This window comes from Podarcis filfolensis, assembly GCF_964270895.1.
Source record: "Podarcis filfolensis genome assembly, chromosome: 12".
Lineage (NCBI taxonomy): Eukaryota > Metazoa > Chordata > Lepidosauria > Squamata > Lacertidae > Podarcis > Podarcis filfolensis.
The window spans coordinates 43,123,867-43,142,533 of record NC_139614.1 but is presented as its reverse complement, the minus strand read 5'-3'; the positions used below and the strand labels follow the sequence as shown (position 1 = coordinate 43,142,533).

The following is an 18,667-nucleotide window of genomic DNA, read 5'->3' as shown; positions in this document are numbered from 1 at the left end:
ATAGCATCATCATCAGTGATTTTTTTGGGGGGAAGGTGCTGGTACTCACCATGAAGTTGTTACAATAAGTTGTTACACTTGTAACATTTGGAGAGAAAAAAGGTGCTGGTACTGCATATAATAAATAATAATTATTAAATTATTATTTTTACCCCACCTATTTGGCTGGGTTTTCCCGGCCACGCTGGGCGGCTTCCAACAAAAGAGTAAAAATACATTAAAACATCAGTCATTAAAAACTTCCCTAAACAGGGTTGCCTTCAGATGTCTTCTAAACATCAGATAGTTGTTTATTTTTTTGACATCTGATGGGAGGACGTTCCACAGGGCAGGTGCCACTACCAAGAAGGCCCTCTGCTTGAGTACCCCTGGAAAAAGCTACTGTTGTTGTTATTAAAGATACTTCCTTTGTGGTTGCTATCCTGCAGGAATTCAGAAGAGTGTTGTAAGATCAAAACAGAGATGTTAGAAACATCAGTCTCCTACAGCTGAAAGCAGTGTTCTTTAACCTTTGGTGGATCACAACTCCCATCATCCACAGGCCAAAGATGATGGGAGTTGGGTTTCCAGATGTGGGTGAGTTAACAAGGTTGAAGAGCACTGATCCTAGAGGCTAGGGCTGCCAGCTGTGCATCAAACTCCCTCCTTATGGAAGAGTAAAGATGAGCCAGCACAAAGACAGGTGCTTTTGATGTTCTAAATAAATGGGCCCTGTGGTGCCAGGTTGGGGGGTGGGGTTTGCATTCTAGGGACAATCAAAACCATGAGATCTTCTCCAGGTGGAAGAGAAAACTCTGACTTCATAGAGGGCAGTTCTGATGTTGGATTCCCATTGTCTGCAGTGCGAAATTTTCCAATGTCACAGCTCCAGATGGTGATGGGGTGAGAAGGATATGTGTGCTGAGGTCGACCAGAGGAAGGCTCGATGATGATGATGATGATTTATTGAATTTATATACAGTGGTACCTTGGTTTGCAACCGTTTTGGATTACAACCACATCAAACCCTGAAGCATGTGTCCCTTTTTTTTTATTACAACCCATTTTTTTTTGGGAGGCCCCATTGGTGAAAGCGCACCCTGGGTTACAACCTGTTTTAGTTTACAACTGGACCTCCGGAACAGATTGTGGTTGTAAACCAAGGTATCACTGTACTGCCCCATGCCCGGAAGTCTCAGGGCAGTTGGATCTGAAGGACCCAACACTTTGCCACTCCTCCAACTCTTTCAAGCTAGCCCTGAAGCTGGTATAGCTCAGTCTCTTTAATTTACTTGGAGGGAAATGTTTTGTTCTTGAAACATAAGGAGTAGGGATGTCCCCAAGAGCATTTCCACTCTGCTGCAAGAATCTTTCAGAGCACTGGGTATGCTAGGTGGACCACCTTCAGTTCTCTCCCTTCCCTGCCCAAGACACATGGTCCTATAAAACAGGCAGTTGAAGAAACTGTTAGTTAATATTATGACAATATATATCACATGTCAGACTATTAAGTTACCCAACTGATTGCTTTAGAAGGTAGTAAAGTGTAAGTAACAATTCTATCTGGATCCATATATTATAAAGTATATAACATCTGTTTCCTTGCAAGTTATATACACTTTATTTCCATGAATGGAAGTGTGTTTCTAGAATGGGCCTTTCCTGCTTTCCTTTCCTACATTTACCCAAAAAAATCAAATCTGGAAGGTTGGGGGGATATATTGTATTTTGGGGAGGGGGCTGCAGATGAAGGGGAGAGCAGTTGGAAATGGTCGTCTCTCTTATATGTACTGAAGAGCAACTTTGGATCTGGCAGCACAATGTTAGCCATGCTTACTCAGAAGTAAGTCCTGTTAAAGTCAGTGGGACTTACTTCCAAGAATGTGGGGTTAGGATTGCAGCTCAAGCCCGTGTCATTAGAGGGAAAAGACTTGATCTTGGTCATAGCTTGGTATGTTGAAATCTAAGAATCAAGAGGAGTCATGGATTTTTGCTCCAGAAAAACGGCATTTGTAAGATTTTCTGGGGGGGGGAAAGTACTGGTTTTTTATGCCAAGTTTCACCTAATATTGTGTGAAGCATTGCAAATGACTTGTGGAAATCTCAGAGAAAAGTTTTCGAACTAATTATCTTTAGTTCTCATGGTGCATGATAAAAACAAAGCAGTTGTGGTCTGAATGGTACTAAAATATCATCCTTAAAGGGTGGTGAGCACTCTGGTTTGAAAGTCACTAATAGACCATTCTTTGCTAGACATGCGACCGAATCAAACTGTCGGCAAGTGGGACAAAGCGACGTGTGTTCATCATTGAAACTATGGGCGGCTATTGCGGCTACTTGGCAAATATGGGTGCCCTTGCTGCAGGAGCTGATGCTGCGTACATCTTTGAAGAGAAATTTGATATTCGAGAGCTCCAGGTATGCAGATCCATATTTTACCTATTGACTACCTCGGGATCCATTGGGAGGAAGGGCAGAATGTGTACTGAACTCAGTAAGTAATAATATGTAAAGTCAATGTCTGTGGAGCAGGTATATCAACAGATTTATCACTGGCTGGTGGCTCAATGCTGCACGTGAGAACTCTTCTCTCTTGACTAGAGTTGCATTAGGGGTGATATAAAGTAATGGGATTTCTGTCTGGCAGGTCACCTTAAGGATGTGCACAAAGCAAAGGTTAGCAGTGGGCCAATTTACATCACTTGACTCACAGTCATAAATGATGCATTCTTTTTAGGCCAACGTGGAACATTTGACTGAAAAGATGAAAACCAGCATTCAACGTGGTTTGGTGCTGAGGTAAGCTGACTGCTCACTAAAGTGCACTGTAAAAGGAAGTTAATTTGTTGTTGGGATGGTACTTTGGATGGGGAGAGAAGAATGGCAAATGTCACCACTGGAAAGTGCTGTAATTCACTGACAGAGTGCAGGTTCAATCCCAGAGTGCAGGATGAAAGGAACAGCAGAGACCTCTGCCTAAACTCTTGGGAGAGCTCTTGCCGGTTATAGGAGACCAGACTGGAATAGTTGGACCAATAGTCTAGCCTAGTATAGGAGTAAGCATGGACCAATAGTACCAAATAGTATGGGAAACAGCCTTACTAGAAAAATTAACCAATAAACTAAAACTGACACGGGGACAAATGTAAGAAGACGCCTTCACCCTTGTATGGCTCCCTTTTATCACATACACAGCCCAACAAGACAACGACAAGAATCCACCAACAGCATACGAATCAATATGGCTAACCTGATTCAAAAACACCCACCTGCCCCTTCACACATGTAAACAAAGATCCCCACAGCCAATCACAAGCAAGCAACCGCACCCTAAGCCAACCCCAATTTCTCTCACCACCAAAGGAACACAAGCAAATAGCAAAGAGAACCTGCACGAAGGACACTGACACAAAACCCCACACTTACATTAAGTAAAATAGAAACATTGCCACCCAACCCCATCCCTACCCACCATGGCCCCCTCTACCTCTTCCCCCCTTTTCTTCCCAATGTAACAGTAATGTCTCAACAAATGAAATTGACCTGTAGAAAATGTAGCTTGAAAAAAGAGACATTGCACATATTTTGTAAACCAAAAAAATCGAGAGAGAGAGAGAGAGAGAGAGAGAGAGAGAGAGAGAGATTGAGAGCGCCTAGCCTAGTATAGAAAGAGCCGTCTCCACGTCCAAAGGGGGCACCCTTGAAAATTATGTTGGCTGCCAAGTCAGTTCACCCACCCCCATACCCTGGTGAGCTTGTTGTGGTTGGCAGTAGCAGTGTAATAGCCCACCACAAGCAGTGGCAAAGTCCTTGCCATTTGAGATTTCACTCAAGAAATTTTGGAATGGCAAGCAGCTTCCAGCAGCCACACAAACTTAAGAAAAGGCCAGACTGGGACTACAATTAGACCCAAGCCAGCTCAGGTGTCAGTGCCATACGCCAACACTGAGCCTGATTAAAGGGCAGTTATATATGCTCATTCATTGTCTCTCTCCCTGTCCTCACATTGCAGCTGGACAGCTTTTATTTTTTTTAATGTAGTGTCCTATTTCAGTTTTGAAGGCGATAAGCTGTAGGGATTTGTACTGACAATTCCCTTCAGTCGTATTTGCACCACTGTTATTGTTACTTGTTTGAGAGTCAAGTTTAGGAGTACGAAATTCCTTCGGGATTTTGTTTTGCTTGGTTTTGTTCTTTTAAAAAAAGCTCAGGATGTTTGGGTCTGGTCCATGCCTGGGTGGAAGACTTGGGTTCCATAACGAAAAAAAGGCAGGATATATATGTAACTCGATAAAATATAAGCCAACCACACTTATGCTTGTGTTGTACAGGAATGAAAATAGTAGCGAGAATTACACAACTGACTTCATTTACCAGCTCTATTCCGAAGAAGGGAAAGGAGTCTTTGACTGCAGAAAGAACGTACTGGGTCACATGCAGCAGGTAGGCATACCTTACAGATTCTCCAGGATGAAGCAGGAGGCTTAAAATGCTATTCTAGTGCTGTAGTTGTGAGTGTAGAAGCTGGTTTCATGTTTCCTCCTGGACTGGAAACCTCCCAGGACAAATGCTGCAGTGCTTAATTTCTGCATCCATCACCTGGGACAAAATCTGCCATAGATGCACATACATCTACATAGCTTGAAAGGGACCTTTTTGCCTACTTCAGTGTTGCAGATAGTATTACATAACAAATAGCTCCATTGGCAGAGTTGTTGTTGTTGTTGTTTAGTCGTTTAGTTGTGTCCGACTCTTTGTGACCCCATGGACCAGAGCACACCAGGCACTCCTGCCTTCCACGGCCTCCTGCAGTTTGGTCAAACTCATGTTGGTAGCTTTGAGAACACTGTCCAACCATCTCATCCTCTGTCGTCCCCTTCTCCTTGTGCCCTCCATCTTTCCCAACATCAGGGTCTTTTCCAGGGAGTCTCCTCTTCTCATGAGGTAGCCAAAGTATTGGAGCCTCAGCTTCAGGATCAGTCCTTCCAGTGAGCGCTCAGGGCTGATTTCCTTAAGAATGGAGAGGTTTGATCTTCTTGCAGTCCATGGCCTGCAAGAGTCTCCTCCAACACCACAATTCAAAAGCATCAATTCTTCGGCGATCAGCCTTCTTTATGGTCCAGCTCTCACTTCCATACATCACTACTGGGAAAACTGTAGCTTTTACTATACGGACCTTTGTTGGCAAGGTGATGTCTCTGCTTTTTAAGATGCTGATTGGCAGAGTAGGAGACTCTTAATCTCAGGGTCATTGGTTTGAGCCCCACGGTGGGTGAAAATTGCCTCCCTTGCAAGGGGGTTGGACTGGATTGGCCTTTGTGGTCCCTTCCAATTCTACAATTCTCTACTTCTAAGTTTAATAGCATTTAACTAGTTTTAATACTACCGTATTTTTTTGCACCATAACACTCACTTTTTTCCTCCTAGAAAGTAAGGGGAAATGTCTGTGCGTGTTATGGAGCGAATGCCTGCGGGTGGCGGGGGGGATCTGCTGCAGTCGTGAGCAGAGGATCCATGGTTCCCCTTCCTTCCCTCCTCTGTGGTTACAAAGCATGGAGCCACATGGATCCTCAGGATTTTTGCATTGGGCTACTCCAAACTGTCAGATCACATGTCTGTGGCCACAGCATGAACCACAAAAATCATATATCCACTATTTCGTTTAGAATATTTTTTTTCTTGTTTTCCTCCTCTAAAAACTACGTGCGTGTTATGGTCTGGTGCGTGTTATAGAGCGAAAAATACAGTAATTCATTGGTAACACCGAGGCATGAAGATATTAGCACTGGGACCACAACCATTGAATTGAGGTCTCACAGCTCTGTATGAAAGTACGATTTAAACTATAACTATCTGATGCTGCACAAAGAACTGTGTGCAGAAGCAGTCATTTGTTTATGATGCTGCCTTTGTTCAGTGGAGACCAAGTTCACTGCAGGCGCAGGTAATCTTTCAACCTGGATCCCTAGTTGCTGTCCATGACTATGGGCATGCGGCCATGCCTCAATTTCTGCCTAAGTGCGAGGCAGGAAGTCTTGTAATTGTTTTGTAACTCCAAACAGAGTCCTAAAACTTCAACTCACTGTTAACGTTGAATTTCACAGGGTGGCGCTCCTTCGCCATTTGACAGAAACTTTGGGACAAAAATTTCAGCGAAAGCTGTGCTTTGGCTCTCCAAGAAACTCAAAGAATGCTATCGAAGAGGTAAGGAAATGCTGGTGGCATTAAAAAAATAAAAATTAACTAGTTTAATGTGTCAGCTGCTAACATCAATAGGAAAGTGCCAAACATGTGATACTGAGTCTGTGAGGCACACCTGCTTCTTCTCTCATATGTTATCACATCTATGAAAAAAGGCTTAGCTGCCCTGTTTTTTTTCTCCTTAGCTTGCTGGAAATATTGAAGCCAGGGACCAGTGAATTGTCTATTTCCAGTAATGCACCTCATTTGTACAGTGCTCTTCCAGTCTGAAGACTGGAGTCTTGAATCACAGTTGGCCTTTTGAAAGCAGGCTGTGTTTTGATGTGCTTTTACAGGGGAAAGTATCTAATCCTGCTTGCTTACATTTTTTTCCCTTGACTTTAAAAAAGATTTCATAGTTTATATTGCTTGCAAACTGCTTTGCAGGCCCACTTCAGGGCAGAAAGACAGTATAAAATTATTAAAAGGTAATATAGCAAACATTTACAAGCGGCCGTTAATATTTCTTAACCAAGTAGGCCAGCTCCCTTTCTTCTTTTGAAAAGGCATGTTTAAGACCAAGGTTGCATTCTCAAGAATATTTGAGGCTGATAATTCAGAAAACTTAATCCACAATTCTTTATTTACAGGGGCTAAAGTATTCATGCATGTTAGCAACAGAACTAAGTAAAAACCTGCCAGTTACTAAGGAATCTTTTCACTTAACTGACTTCTAATTTTCCAAGCAAAACTAAGTCTAGACAAGCTTACTTAGGGGGTAAGATCCACCAAATTCTAATGGTACATTGTTTGAGTAAACCTGCGTAGGATAAGGCTTCAGATTTCTTAGAATATTAGGCAAATTACCAAAGCTTGCCATGATTTGGTCATGATGATTGCTATTTTACTTCAGGGTAGTCAACTTGGTGCTGTCCAGTGTTTTAGACTACAGCTTCCATAATTTCTGGCTGGTTAAGCTGGCTGGTTAAGCTGATGTTTATAATTCAAAAAATCTGAAAGGTACCATGTTGGCTATCCCAGCTCTACTTTTTTTGATTATGACTGATTCCTCAAACTGTGCTAAAATGTGAGTAATCTCAGAATTCCAACCCCAACCCCCCAAGACTTAAAAGTTCTTGACAATAATTTGTAAAAACATAGGAATGCACCACGTGAGTTACATATATTCTTCCTTTCTTGTTTTGTTTTCTTGGTTGCTGCACGGATCACAGATGAAGGTAACACACTTCATTCTTTTGCAATTTTATCAGGTTTGAGGAACAGTTCTTACTGTAATGTTGAACAATTTCTAACGAAATTAACCATGGCCAATGACACCAGTTATTTATCCATTCTCTTTCACTCTAATTACTGATTTGAAAACCATGCCCTCTAACAGTTTCAGTCCCTTTTTTTGTTGTCGCTCTTCACTGTAATATTTCAGTTAACCAAATTCAATTAAAAACCCTTTGTGGATTCTTTAACATTTCATCACCCCCCCCCCCGCACACTATTCCCGTATGTTACTTTTTGTATAGCTAAAAGAAGAAATACTTTTTGTATTGTAAAAGAAGAAATACTTTTTATAGCTAAAAGAAGAAATACTTTTTGTATAGCTAAAAGAAGAAAATGTATGTTTTTTTTTCAAAGGAAGGGTATTTGCCAACACTGAGGACAGTGTTTGCCTCCTGGGAATGCGCCGGAGGAACCTTATTTTCCAGCCTGTGGTTCAACTGAAGGATGAAACAGACTTTGTGTAAGTAAAGACAGTGTGGGGAAAAACACTGGTGTCCACACGAAGATTAGAAGTAAGAATTGGTATCTCTTTGGGGACAAACGGTAGACTCTAGTTCAACTTTAGACTTGAAGTGCCCTCCCCCCCCCAAAAAAAACTCCTGGGATTATTGAAAGGAGAGTTTCTCTTTTACAAGGATCTGGCAGCGCTGAACCAGACACAATCTTCTTTGACCCCCTTTTTAATCTTTTAATAGCAAATGCTTCCAATGTACTGTTGCTGCTGTGGGTGGTGCCCAGCTATTGGGTAGCATGGCAGCTGCTGAATTTTTCAAAATTCTCTTAATCCCTGCATCATCTCTACGGGGTCTTTTGCCCAGCCAAGCTAGGTGCCAAGTCTGAAGTGTGGATTTTAAGAGAAGCAACATGCCCCCAGTGGAAGAGCATAAACTTTGCATGTAACATTTTGCTTCTGCGGTATTATTTAGTGGCATCTGTAAAGACCTCAGCCTGAGCCATTTGACTGCTTTGGCTACCTGCACTAGACAAGCCAAGAGTCTCACTGAGCCCATGGTAATGTTGGCAGACTTGCGTTAAACTGCTTTTCTAAGCAGCAAAACCAGCAAATTAGAATCTTTGTTTTAACGGAAGAAGGGGAGTGTGTTTCCATTATCTAATGGCTCTCCTATAGCATCGCTTGTGCAAATAGGCAACTAGTTTATCTGCTGGCCACAAGTTGACATGACAGCATGTCACTAGCACTAACTCTCCACATAAACCAGCTATTTATATGAGCAGAGTGACAAGACCCTATTGCAAAGTTCCTGTGACTAGTTTCAAGTTGATCAGCACCCTCAGTTGTTGGTGTTCCTTAAAGCCTGCCTATAAGCTTAAATGAGTTCTAAAAGCATTTCCCCTCTCTCTTGCTAAACAGGCACCGAATTCCCCGTGAACAGTGGTGGCTGAAGTTACGGCCTCTGATGAAAATTCTGGCCAAATACAAGACCAGCTACGATGTGTCAGATTCGGGCCAGTTGGAGCATGTGCTCAGACCAAAACAGGCAGAAGCGTGAGCCGAAGGGTCCAAGGTGTCCTACTGTTAAAAGGTTGCAATAGCTCTCCATTGTGTGTCAACGATGCTTTAGAATACTTGTTGCAGCTTCGTTTTGTAACATCTAAGTTATTGTACCAGCACTTTTATGTAGAAAAACAAAAAGCCGCCATCACAGACACTCTCTACCTGGTATTGTCCTAGGCTTCTTAAAAAGACACCACACAAAACACCCTAGAGCCTAACTTAACAACAAAAAACCCAACTTACCAATGTGTTCCTTACCAATAACCTGTGCAAAAACGGTTCTATGCACTCCGTGTGATGCTATTCATCTCTTGCACTTTTACCAGATAGTGTTTACACTTAAAGAGTATGTTACAGAGGCTTAGTTTTGTGTCAAACTAAAAAAGGAAACTTATATATGTCCCCCAACAGAATAAAATACTATATTAAAAGTAAGCTCTGGAGTCATTTGTTCTGTACAACCTGGGACAAGCTTGCTTCATCCTACCCACTGGCTAGAGCTTCTCAGGGCTACCCCATGTTACCAGCCCTAGCTAATGTGACCAATGGTCAGAGGTGATAGGAGCTGTAGTGTGGCAACATCTGGAAGGTGCCACGTTGGCTAACCTGCACTAGCTGAACGTGCTCTTAAAAGGAAAAAAAACATTGTATTTCAAGGCCTACAAATACAAGGCAATTTCTTGCTTGTGTAGCAAGTTTTTTATGTAGTGCAACCAACTTCATCCCAGCTGCTTGGGTATCTAAGGAGCAAGAGCAAAAGTAGCAAATGAAGGTTATGATTTTTCTCTGCTGTAATTCCAAAGAGAGACCCCAGCTTCAAAACTAATGTTTGCCACAACCCCTGCAGTGGCTTGGATTCCAAAGCAGATGTAAAGATAGCTTGTTAGATCTGCTCTGGAAGAAAAATGACTTCTCTCTATGCTTAGAGCCCTCAATCGGGGTGGAGTTAGCAGAGCAGCCACATGGTACCCAAGTAGGCTGGGGCCAAGGAACAAGATAGCTGGAATGCATCCTCATGCATAAAATCACCACCTGCTTGAGTTGCATATATATTAAGATGGTAGGAGCAACCCTGTATTCAAAATTCCCAGTATTGATATGAGTGCTTCTGCCAGTACATCCTTTACTACCTAAAACACCAGGGAAGAAAGGAGTAACCTCTCGCCAGCTACATCCCTAAACAAAATGGGGCAGGCACAGACTTGCCTTCTGCTGTGTTGTCTCCAAAGATAAGCTACCTGATGCAGAATAAGAAGTCCCATGACTAAGCAGAACAACTCATCAGAGGCTGGAAATATTTAATGGCACAAGGTTGAGACACACAATGTTCAAATAAGAGTACTGAAGATGGTCAATGACAGTAATCTTAAAAAAAAATAGGAAACCCTAACTCTATTAGACATGATTTAAAGAAAACAGAAAACTTAATTGTGTGCTTCTACAAAGTGCAAGGTACCATCTAGTTAAAGTTAATCATGATCAGCTAGGCAGAACCAACAGTAGTTCCGGTGGGAAATTAGTCAGTTATTGAGCTAGTTTGGGACCATAATCCAGAGCTTCAGCTTGGCAAATAGTGAAATATTGACAGAGGGTGACATCCTGCTTGAGAAGTAAGCACCACTGTGGAGTCAAGCTCTTTAAGATGACACAAGTGTATTGCTGTCCGGTCCTGATAGCACTGCTCTAGAGGACCCCAAGTTATTTTGGTATCTGTCACACACGATTGCATCTAATCTGAGCCGGCAGCAAATATCATCGTATAACCCACGAAGGGTCTTTGGCAGTGTGTGGGTTTTCTGGGCCAAGAATAGCCAGTCCTTTTGTTCTCTTCCCAGCGGCAAGATATCTGAAAGTCAACAAAGCATGCACCATTAGTCTACCGTTCATTTGCAATTGTCTGTTCAGCGGATAAGTGTAGGGAATATTAGGAGTCTCCAATTCTCAGGACTCAATGGGCAAAAGTGCTGCTTTCGTTTTAAACTGCACTGGGATCATTATTGATAAAGGGCAATTCAGAAAGTGAACAGCACAGGTCATTCTGAAAAACATTTTAATTTTAGACAGCATCAAAGTCTCTGGAGCTCCCTTTCACTTGATGCTGGAGGGTTGTTCAAACTGGAGAAGTAGAGCATATTTGTATGTACGCATTGCTCAGTCTGCAATTCATGCTTGGCTTGCTTATGAGTTATTCTAGGGCTTCACCACAGTCCCAATGACACCTTAGCATACTGCCATCCAACTAGCCAGATTTGATTCACAAATCTAGGTTCTGTGTAAGTTTTACACATCCAACTGTTTTGTCCCACTATTCCATTCAATAGCCCCATGCCACAGGAAACCCACAATCCTGAAAATTAAAGGGCTGTGTGGCAAACATCAGTTCCCCCCACTCCCCTTTTGGGTTTCGGAAAGCTATCTGAGAAGTCTCACACTTCCCGGTCAGGCATACAAACTCACTTGTTGGCTACATCTATGAGGTTATCTTTGGAGACTGCGAAAAGATGCTCTCTGTGCCTCTGCTTCATCTTATCGGAGATGCCGTACAAAAAGGTATTCATCCCTACAAAGAAGAATTCACAAATGTTAAGAAAACTAACTTGATTCTTAAGAGTGAAAGCAGCAGGTGGTAAACCCCCCCTCCATCCTGCAGCTCCTACTTTCAGATAGATCTCTTTCGTAACGCATTGAGATCACTCCCAATTCTTCTGGAACGGCACATGTAGCCAAGAATTATGCAATAAATTTTAGATAATTTCTCCATGTTGAAAATGCCTGATATGTCAGAAACTCTTTTTGGCTACAATTTAGACATATGAAACTGGGTCCAACCCCACTCAAAAGCATCAAAGATAACTAAAATATGGGCAGAATCATATTTTGGCTTTCAGACGGATGGCTCTTTTGATCCAGGAAAGGTTATTCACTCTACTCATTTGGCTCAATCCCAAGGTGAGAAGTCAACATACCTTTGTCCGATGGTGCTTGGGGAGCATCCACAGATGCAAACATGGCAAGCTTGGCTTCGTCAATGTCTTGCTGCGTGAATTTTCCTGCCTTGGCCCATTCAGCGGCCTTTTCAAAAGTAGACAGGGTACCCATTGAATTTGGATCCCTAAAATGCAAGGAAGGCACAGGTAAGTTTATACAGCCAGTTTTTTTTACAGAGAAATGCCCTTGTTCAAGTGGTTGCTTTTTCTAGCTTTGCCTCACACTGTGATCACAGATAGATGAAAACCCAACTGCTAAAAAGCAGTGTTGACTTCTGAAGGGTAATTCTGTCCCAACGACATTGTATTGAGCAGGTTCTTACAACAAATAAATCTGTTTGGTTCACTGAACTTAGAAAGCTTGAAATCATAGGAACATAGGAATGTGCTTTAAACTGAAATAGACCTTTGGCCAATCTAGCTCCATATTGTCTACACAGACTGGCAGCAACTCTCCAGGGTTTCAAATGGGGGCCTCTCTTATCCCTACCTGGAGATGCCAGGGATTGAACCTGGGACCTTCTGCATCCAAAGCAGATGCTCTAGCGTTGAGCTACAGCCTTTCCCTGCCACTGACCTCAGGACCTGATCCATATATTCAGTACATCCCAACACTTACAAGCCTTACAGTGCTGGCATTCTGTTCAGCACTGCAAAAGTGGAAAGCAATTAAGCAGCTCTCCCACCACTGACGTGTTCGTGCTTTTTTATGTTATGGGATTTCCTCGCAATTTAAAAGCACTGATCTGAGTGCTCTGGGGCAGATAGCAATAATCTACTCTCCCTTTACCACTCAATGACTTGTACAATTCCAGTTCCTGAACTCATTTTATTTGGCAGAGAATGCTGGTTTACAAAAAAACCCCCCAAAAACCAAGAACAGTCAAAGGAAGACATTGTGGTTCCACTCAGTCAACTAGTTACCTATAGGAGTAGAAACTGAATATGCCATTACTGGCAAGTTGTGCACCACCTCCATATGCACCTCCTTTCTCTCTAATTTCCGTATGCAGAAATTTAGCCGTCATTAGCCGGGCGAGGATGCGAAGGCTGAAAAAAGAGAGAGATCGTTAGTGAACAAGAGATTCCTACATTGCAGGCGGTTGAGGCTAGATGAACCTTCCAACTCTTCAATTCAGATTAAGATGCCCTTTTTTCATTAATAATAATAATAATAGATTTAAGTCTGCATGAACAAATGTACCTAATTGGCAAAATTTCAGACTCTGTAAGATTTCATACCTTGTCTCCCCACAGAAGTCAGGATCTCCACATTTCCATACCACATTTTTTTCTCCTTTTTAAAAGCACAAGACTTATGCATGTAAGGGAATGTGCTTCTCCAAGTAGAAGTTTTAATGCACTTGCTAGATCATGGTGTCCTCTAGCTGCTGCCAAGACTCCCAACTCCAATCAGCCCCAGTCAGCAAGGCCAGGTAGGGACGATAGTAGTAGCAGTGGCTACCCCTGTCCTAGACATCCCTTGGGGAGAGTGAACTGGGGACCCTACAGGCAGAATCAGTGCCAGCTACCTGGTTCCTTCTTGCTGCTCCAAAGCAGCGCCTCCACCTAATGAGTGCCAGGAGAGCGCAGGTGTCATTAGCTCAGAAGTGGTCCCTTATCAGCTGCTGTTACCTTAGCAGCAATGCCCCCTGAAGACACACATGGGAAGCAGTGTTGCTGAAGCCACACCCCCAAGCAAAGCTTGTGAGCCAAACCCACCTGTGCCCCACAGATGCTCTCCTGAGCTGAGAAGCAGGCAGCAACACAGAGCAAACAGGGAGGGGGAAAGAAAGCCTGATTTTGTGCACTGTGGGTCACCCTGCCTGTGAGTCCAGACATAAATGCACTACTTGTAGCAGCCTCTAACTCAGAAAATATCTGAGAAAATATGAAAGCAAATGTCTTCCCGAGAGCACCGTTGGTTATTTCTGAATGCAGTTCTCAACACAGCCGCAACTGGAGATCTAATTTATTCAACTCTGATCACGCACCATTTCCAAATCTATTTGGCAGCACTTCCCATCATCTTACCTTGCATGGTCCGGGGCTGTAAAGGGAACTGTCCGAATGCAGGCGCCAACGTAATTGACAGGGAAGGGAAGAAGGAAATGAGTCTTCATCTGGCATGGCTGGAAAGTGGGATCCTAGAGGAAAAGTCGCAATGTGTTTCGTTTAGATCATCTCTGGCAGAAAGTGTGTAGGCAGAACAGCGCGGGCACTCAGTTTTAGGTGACTGCCTCTTCTTACCCATTCAAGAGCATCAAAAGGAGTCCAGAAAAGTTAACAGTCAATTCTGCATTTGGTTACTTGGAGAGAGAAAGAAGGAGGAAAATGAGACCGCAGAGTCTCAATGTGATTGCTTGGAGAACAGAACAGAACAGCCAACAGCAAGGGAGAAGAGGGAAAGCATTTTAAGAATTTGATATGCCCCCTATTATTGTTTTTTAAAAGCAGTAGTTGTCAAAGGCAAGAAACAGCTCAGCATAGCCCCACATTTGAAGGGGGCACAGTTTGCAAAGGGGATGTGCATTCCCCAAGCGTACAACAGAATACACTTTCACTTGACATGTTACTAACTCTCTTCTCCCTCCCTCCCTAGCCTAGCGTTGCCTTTTATAAGCAATGAAGGCAGGGCTTGGGTTACCTCTAATTTCTGGACACAGCCCAGCAACGTTAGTAGCTTTAGAAATATAACTTTATGAAGGCCCAAGTGGGGATAAATCAGGAGACAATCTTTGGAATACAAGAGCAGACTGTTTATATTCGATTCAACTTTTTTAAAAAAGATCTTGTATGCCACTTTGAAGAACTTTCTGGAGGCAAAAAATGTTTCAGAGATGGGTCATAGCTAAGTCGTCGTCCTCCAACCAGTTTGTGGGGCAAAAATTGCACCCTAGATGCACCTGCCATTGTTGAATTTACATAGAAGGAGGTCTACAACGAAGTCTTTCTTGGGTAGGGACAGAAAAGTCACGGCTCCAAGAATCTGCTGGACTCCAACTCCCATCAACCCTGACCACTGGGCTATGCAGACAGGGGCTGATGGGAGTTGGAGACCAACAACAATAGGGCACAGGATTGCCATTTTTGTTCTAAGACATTTTTCCTGTGCAGGTGACAAACGACATCCTCGATTGCCAGCCACTTATCACTGACCGTTCTTCTTCTCATAAATGAAGAAAGCACTCAAACAAAACAAAACAAAACAACTCTAAGAGATCTTGATTTTTGCCACTGGGGTGGTTTTTTCTTTTCTGTCCAGCCAGTATGGAGAAATATTTCTAAAAGAAAAACCCACTCATGGAAGCAGAATTGGGTGCCACCAGCACACAATTGTTTTTTTGGGATGGGGAACATTTTACTTCCCCAAGCTTCTACCCGATTTTAGCTTCCTGCTAAGGTTTCAGGTTCCCGCAAAAAGTGACCATAAAGGAACACATTAATCTTCAGAGCAGCAAGGCTCAACTTGGGGAGTAGTGACAAATACTGGCAACTTCGACCTAAGGCAAATGAGCTAAGACTCACCGTAATGAGCTTCCTGGTGATCTGGGAGCAAGCAAGCGCCTCACTGCCATTGGTTTTGGGGTCTGAAGGTTTCTACAAAGAGAAAACTTGGTTGAAACAACAGAGATCCGATTGGTTTCTCCCAAGTAACCAGCACATTTCCTTTCTGCTGTGTCCAATATTTTGCTGCTGATCACACTAAGGGTTGCATTCAAAACATGTCCTGCAGGCAATGCTAATGTTGGGGTACCCTGTGAGGATTACAATGTAAGACAGGGGTGGGAAGCCTCCGGGTCAGGGGCCAAATGTGGCCCTCCATGTCTTTCTATCTGGCTCTCCAAAAAACCCCTCTCCCCAGGCTGAATCCCTCTAGGGCATCTGCTGAGCCCCCAGTGTTTCTGCCTAACTTACACTGTAATAATGCATGAATGGAGAATGGGGATATGAGTGTGTACAGGAACTTGGGATTTGGGGCCAAAATGCAGCCTATTGCACAAAGCTAATGCTTTTGATGCTTTTGAATTATGGTGCTGGAGGAGACTCTTGAGAGTCCCATGGACTGCAAGAAGATCAAACCTATCCATTCTTAAGGAAATCAGCCCTGAGTGCTCACTGGAAGGACAGATCCTGAAGCTGAGGCTCCAATACTTTGGCCACCTCATGAGAAGAGAAGACTCCCTGGAAAAGACCCTGATGTTGGGAAAGATGGCGGGCACAAGGAGAAGGGGACAACAGAGGATGAGGTGGTTGGACAGTGTTCTCGAAGCTACCAGCATGAGTTTGACCAAATTGCGGGAGGTAGTGGAAGACAGGAGTGCCTGGCGTGCTGTGGTCCATGGGGTCACAAAGAGTAGGACACGACTAAACGACTAAACAACAACAACAAAAGGGTCATGGCCATTGCTCTGCCCACACCCAACTCTGGCATGTGGCCCCCAGAAGGTTCTCTATAAAGGAATGCGGCTCCCAGGCTGAAACAGGCTCCCACCTAGGCAATGAGAACAGCCAAAGCAGAAGTGACATGGGCTATCAGAAGTGACACCCCCCAGCCTTCCATCCCTCCTCTGGCTTTAAAAAAACTGCTGCAGGGGGCTTCATACATTATTGGGGCTCTGTAGGACATTTTCCCTGATCTAAATCCCCATCCCACTCCCAGAAGCTATCTGGCCCACTGGGGAGAAATACAAGCACTGTTGGGGTATCTCCCTCTACGGAGCTAACAGCATCTTTGGAGGGAAGCAGTCTATGTCTTCTCTCCCTCTCAATACCCCTCAAATTCTATTGCACAGATCAAATTTGGACACCATCAGCAACACGTAGAATTCAGCTGTAGTATCAATGAACCAAAAGGCACTGCCCCTTCTCATCTCAGCCTCAGCTCCCTCTGGAAGGGATGGAAGAATAGTACTTGAAACATGCTAACATTTGTAGGAACCACAGCAGGAAGGAAATGTGAGAGAGCAGGGGGAGGTGCTCTTGACAGCCTGTGTTGCAGTATTTGTATTTCCACAAGCTGCAGAAAAATGCACCGGATATGTAGCCAATTCTGCCTCTCACTTGCATGAGAACTGGAAAGTCACCTGCAACGCAAACGCTTTCTCTGCTAATCCTGTTTTACCTCAATCACATGGGGGCGGACGGGCTTGCGTTCCTTTTTACTCCGGGCGATGCCCTTTATGAACCTTTCGACGGCTTTCGCAGCGTGCGGCATCTGCTGAGGGGTGGCGTTCACTGAACACCTAGGCAGAAATAAAATTGCATCTAGCTGCATGCACAAACACACCGTCTGCGAGGAACAAACTGTGTTTTTACACCTCCCCAATTTTCTGAATCGAGTTCTGTTTAGCCATCAAATATCACCGGCTTTAAAAAATGCTGGGCGGACTTTAATTCTGGTCTCTGAGTGCTCTGCATGGCGAGGGCAGTATGCAGCCAGGCTTCCCTCCGACTCTGAAGCTGAAGAGGCTCAGCAGGGAGGTTTCGGTGGTCCTGGCAGCAGTGCTGCAACTTCCCCAGCTACAAAGCTGGGAGATTATTTATTTACTTTATAGCCCACCTTTTTTGCTCCGAGGTGGTGTACATGGTTCTTCCTCTCAACATTTAATCACTATGCCCCGCCCTGCAAAGTAGGGTTAATCCTAGGGGCAGTGACTGGCCCAAGGTCACCCAGTGAGCTTCACTGGTCAAGCAGGGATCTGAACCCTGGTCGCCCAAGTCCCAGTCCAACACTCTAATTGCTACATTATGACACTCCCCTGATTGCAATGCCTTCCCAAGCTAGGTCAATGCACTTGATGCTGCCTAAAATCAGAAGCTGTGTTCAAACCGCGGTAAGCCAAGCAATCACACTCCCTTCTTCTCTCTGCTGGTAAGAGGGATGGAGACCAGAATTCTTGCTTTGAGCAGCGAAGAGTTGTGGACTCCCAAGGCCGCCGTCTTGAGAAGTAGTATGTTATTTGCCAGCTGCATTTATACAGAACCTTCCTGGCCAAGGAACTCAAGGCAGTTCAGTTTTAAAATACTACGAACAAGCAAATAGTGAAACACAGAATAACAGTGTTCTCTCGGGTCAATGGAGGGAGGGTGCTCAATAATTCTCCTTTGTTGCTGATGGTTGCATCGGCAACAGATTTCATGTACTCCCCCCCTCCTGCAGACCAACGAGCAGTGTTTCCAAACTATGTAAAACTGTAATTTACTTTCAAAAAAATCCTTATTTAATGCTTTCGTTTGGCACTAGAGTTTCGGATGCTTGAATTCCTGGATAATGCTCAAGAAGGCAGACTATATGCTCTCTTAAATGCTCACTGCCTGCTAACTGAATGCTCTGTGGAGGACCTGTCTCTCACACAGTTGTATACATGCAAGATTCACCATTACGAGGTATGGGGGGAAGCCAGCAAAGGACTTAGAAATCCACTCGGGACTAGCTTAGGGTCGCATCAGGTGAACATTAACAGAGCCTCACCGCATGTTGTCACTGTTTAAGAGGTATTTCTTGATGCGTGGCAATTTCCGCAGCACTGGCTTAATGTCAGACATTTCTGCAATCCTCTTCATCAGTCTCACCTGAACGGGATTGGGGCAGCAGGGAGGAGAGAGGGAATGAATAGTAAAGCAAAAGCAATGAAACCCACCAAGCAGACCTGAGACCTTAAAACATGTGACTATAAACCGCCCCACACATCTTCCCCACATATGG

The 18,667-nt window shown here is 43.8% G+C and overlaps 2 protein-coding genes and 1 long non-coding RNA gene across 6 annotated transcripts in view; 1 reads left to right on the top strand and 2 right to left on the bottom strand.

Annotated features, from left to right (window-relative positions):
* Nucleotides 1–9,406, top strand: part of PFKP (phosphofructokinase, platelet) — a 65,372-nt gene extending 55,966 nt beyond the window's left edge. For all 3 annotated transcript variants that reach the window (XM_083579431.1, XM_083579432.1, XM_083579433.1), the window contains 6 exons: nt 2,233–2,397; nt 2,717–2,778; nt 4,311–4,422; nt 6,084–6,183; nt 7,810–7,915; nt 8,828–9,406. In XM_083579431.1, the coding sequence (XP_083435557.1) occupies nt 2,233–2,397; nt 2,717–2,778; nt 4,311–4,422; nt 6,084–6,183; nt 7,810–7,915; nt 8,828–8,966 (684 nt within the window). In that variant the 3' untranslated portion in view covers nt 8,967–9,406. The remainder of the gene's footprint in view (nt 1–2,232; nt 2,398–2,716; nt 2,779–4,310; nt 4,423–6,083; nt 6,184–7,809; nt 7,916–8,827) is intronic.
* On the bottom strand, nt 7,585–8,814 carry LOC310746311. Its single transcript, XR_014540615.1, has 3 exons — nt 8,514–8,814; nt 7,765–8,419; nt 7,585–7,685 (listed from the first exon to the last, which is right to left on the bottom strand). It is a non-coding gene; the product is annotated as an uncharacterized lncRNA (long non-coding RNA).
* An 846-nt stretch (nt 9,407–10,252) lies between the features above and the next one.
* Nucleotides 10,253–18,667, bottom strand: part of PITRM1 (pitrilysin metallopeptidase 1) — a 34,075-nt gene continuing 25,660 nt past the window's right edge. For both annotated transcript variants that reach the window (XM_083579353.1, XM_083579352.1), the window contains exons 20-27: nt 18,434–18,534; nt 17,084–17,204; nt 15,487–15,558; nt 13,993–14,105; nt 12,883–13,008; nt 11,938–12,083; nt 11,429–11,531; nt 10,253–10,817 (exon numbers count right to left, since the gene is read on the bottom strand). In XM_083579353.1, the coding sequence (XP_083435479.1) occupies nt 10,724–10,817; nt 11,429–11,531; nt 11,938–12,083; nt 12,883–13,008; nt 13,993–14,105; nt 15,487–15,558; nt 17,084–17,204; nt 18,434–18,534 (876 nt within the window). In that variant the 3' untranslated portion in view covers nt 10,253–10,723. The remainder of the gene's footprint in view (nt 10,818–11,428; nt 11,532–11,937; nt 12,084–12,882; nt 13,009–13,992; nt 14,106–15,486; nt 15,559–17,083; nt 17,205–18,433; nt 18,535–18,667) is intronic.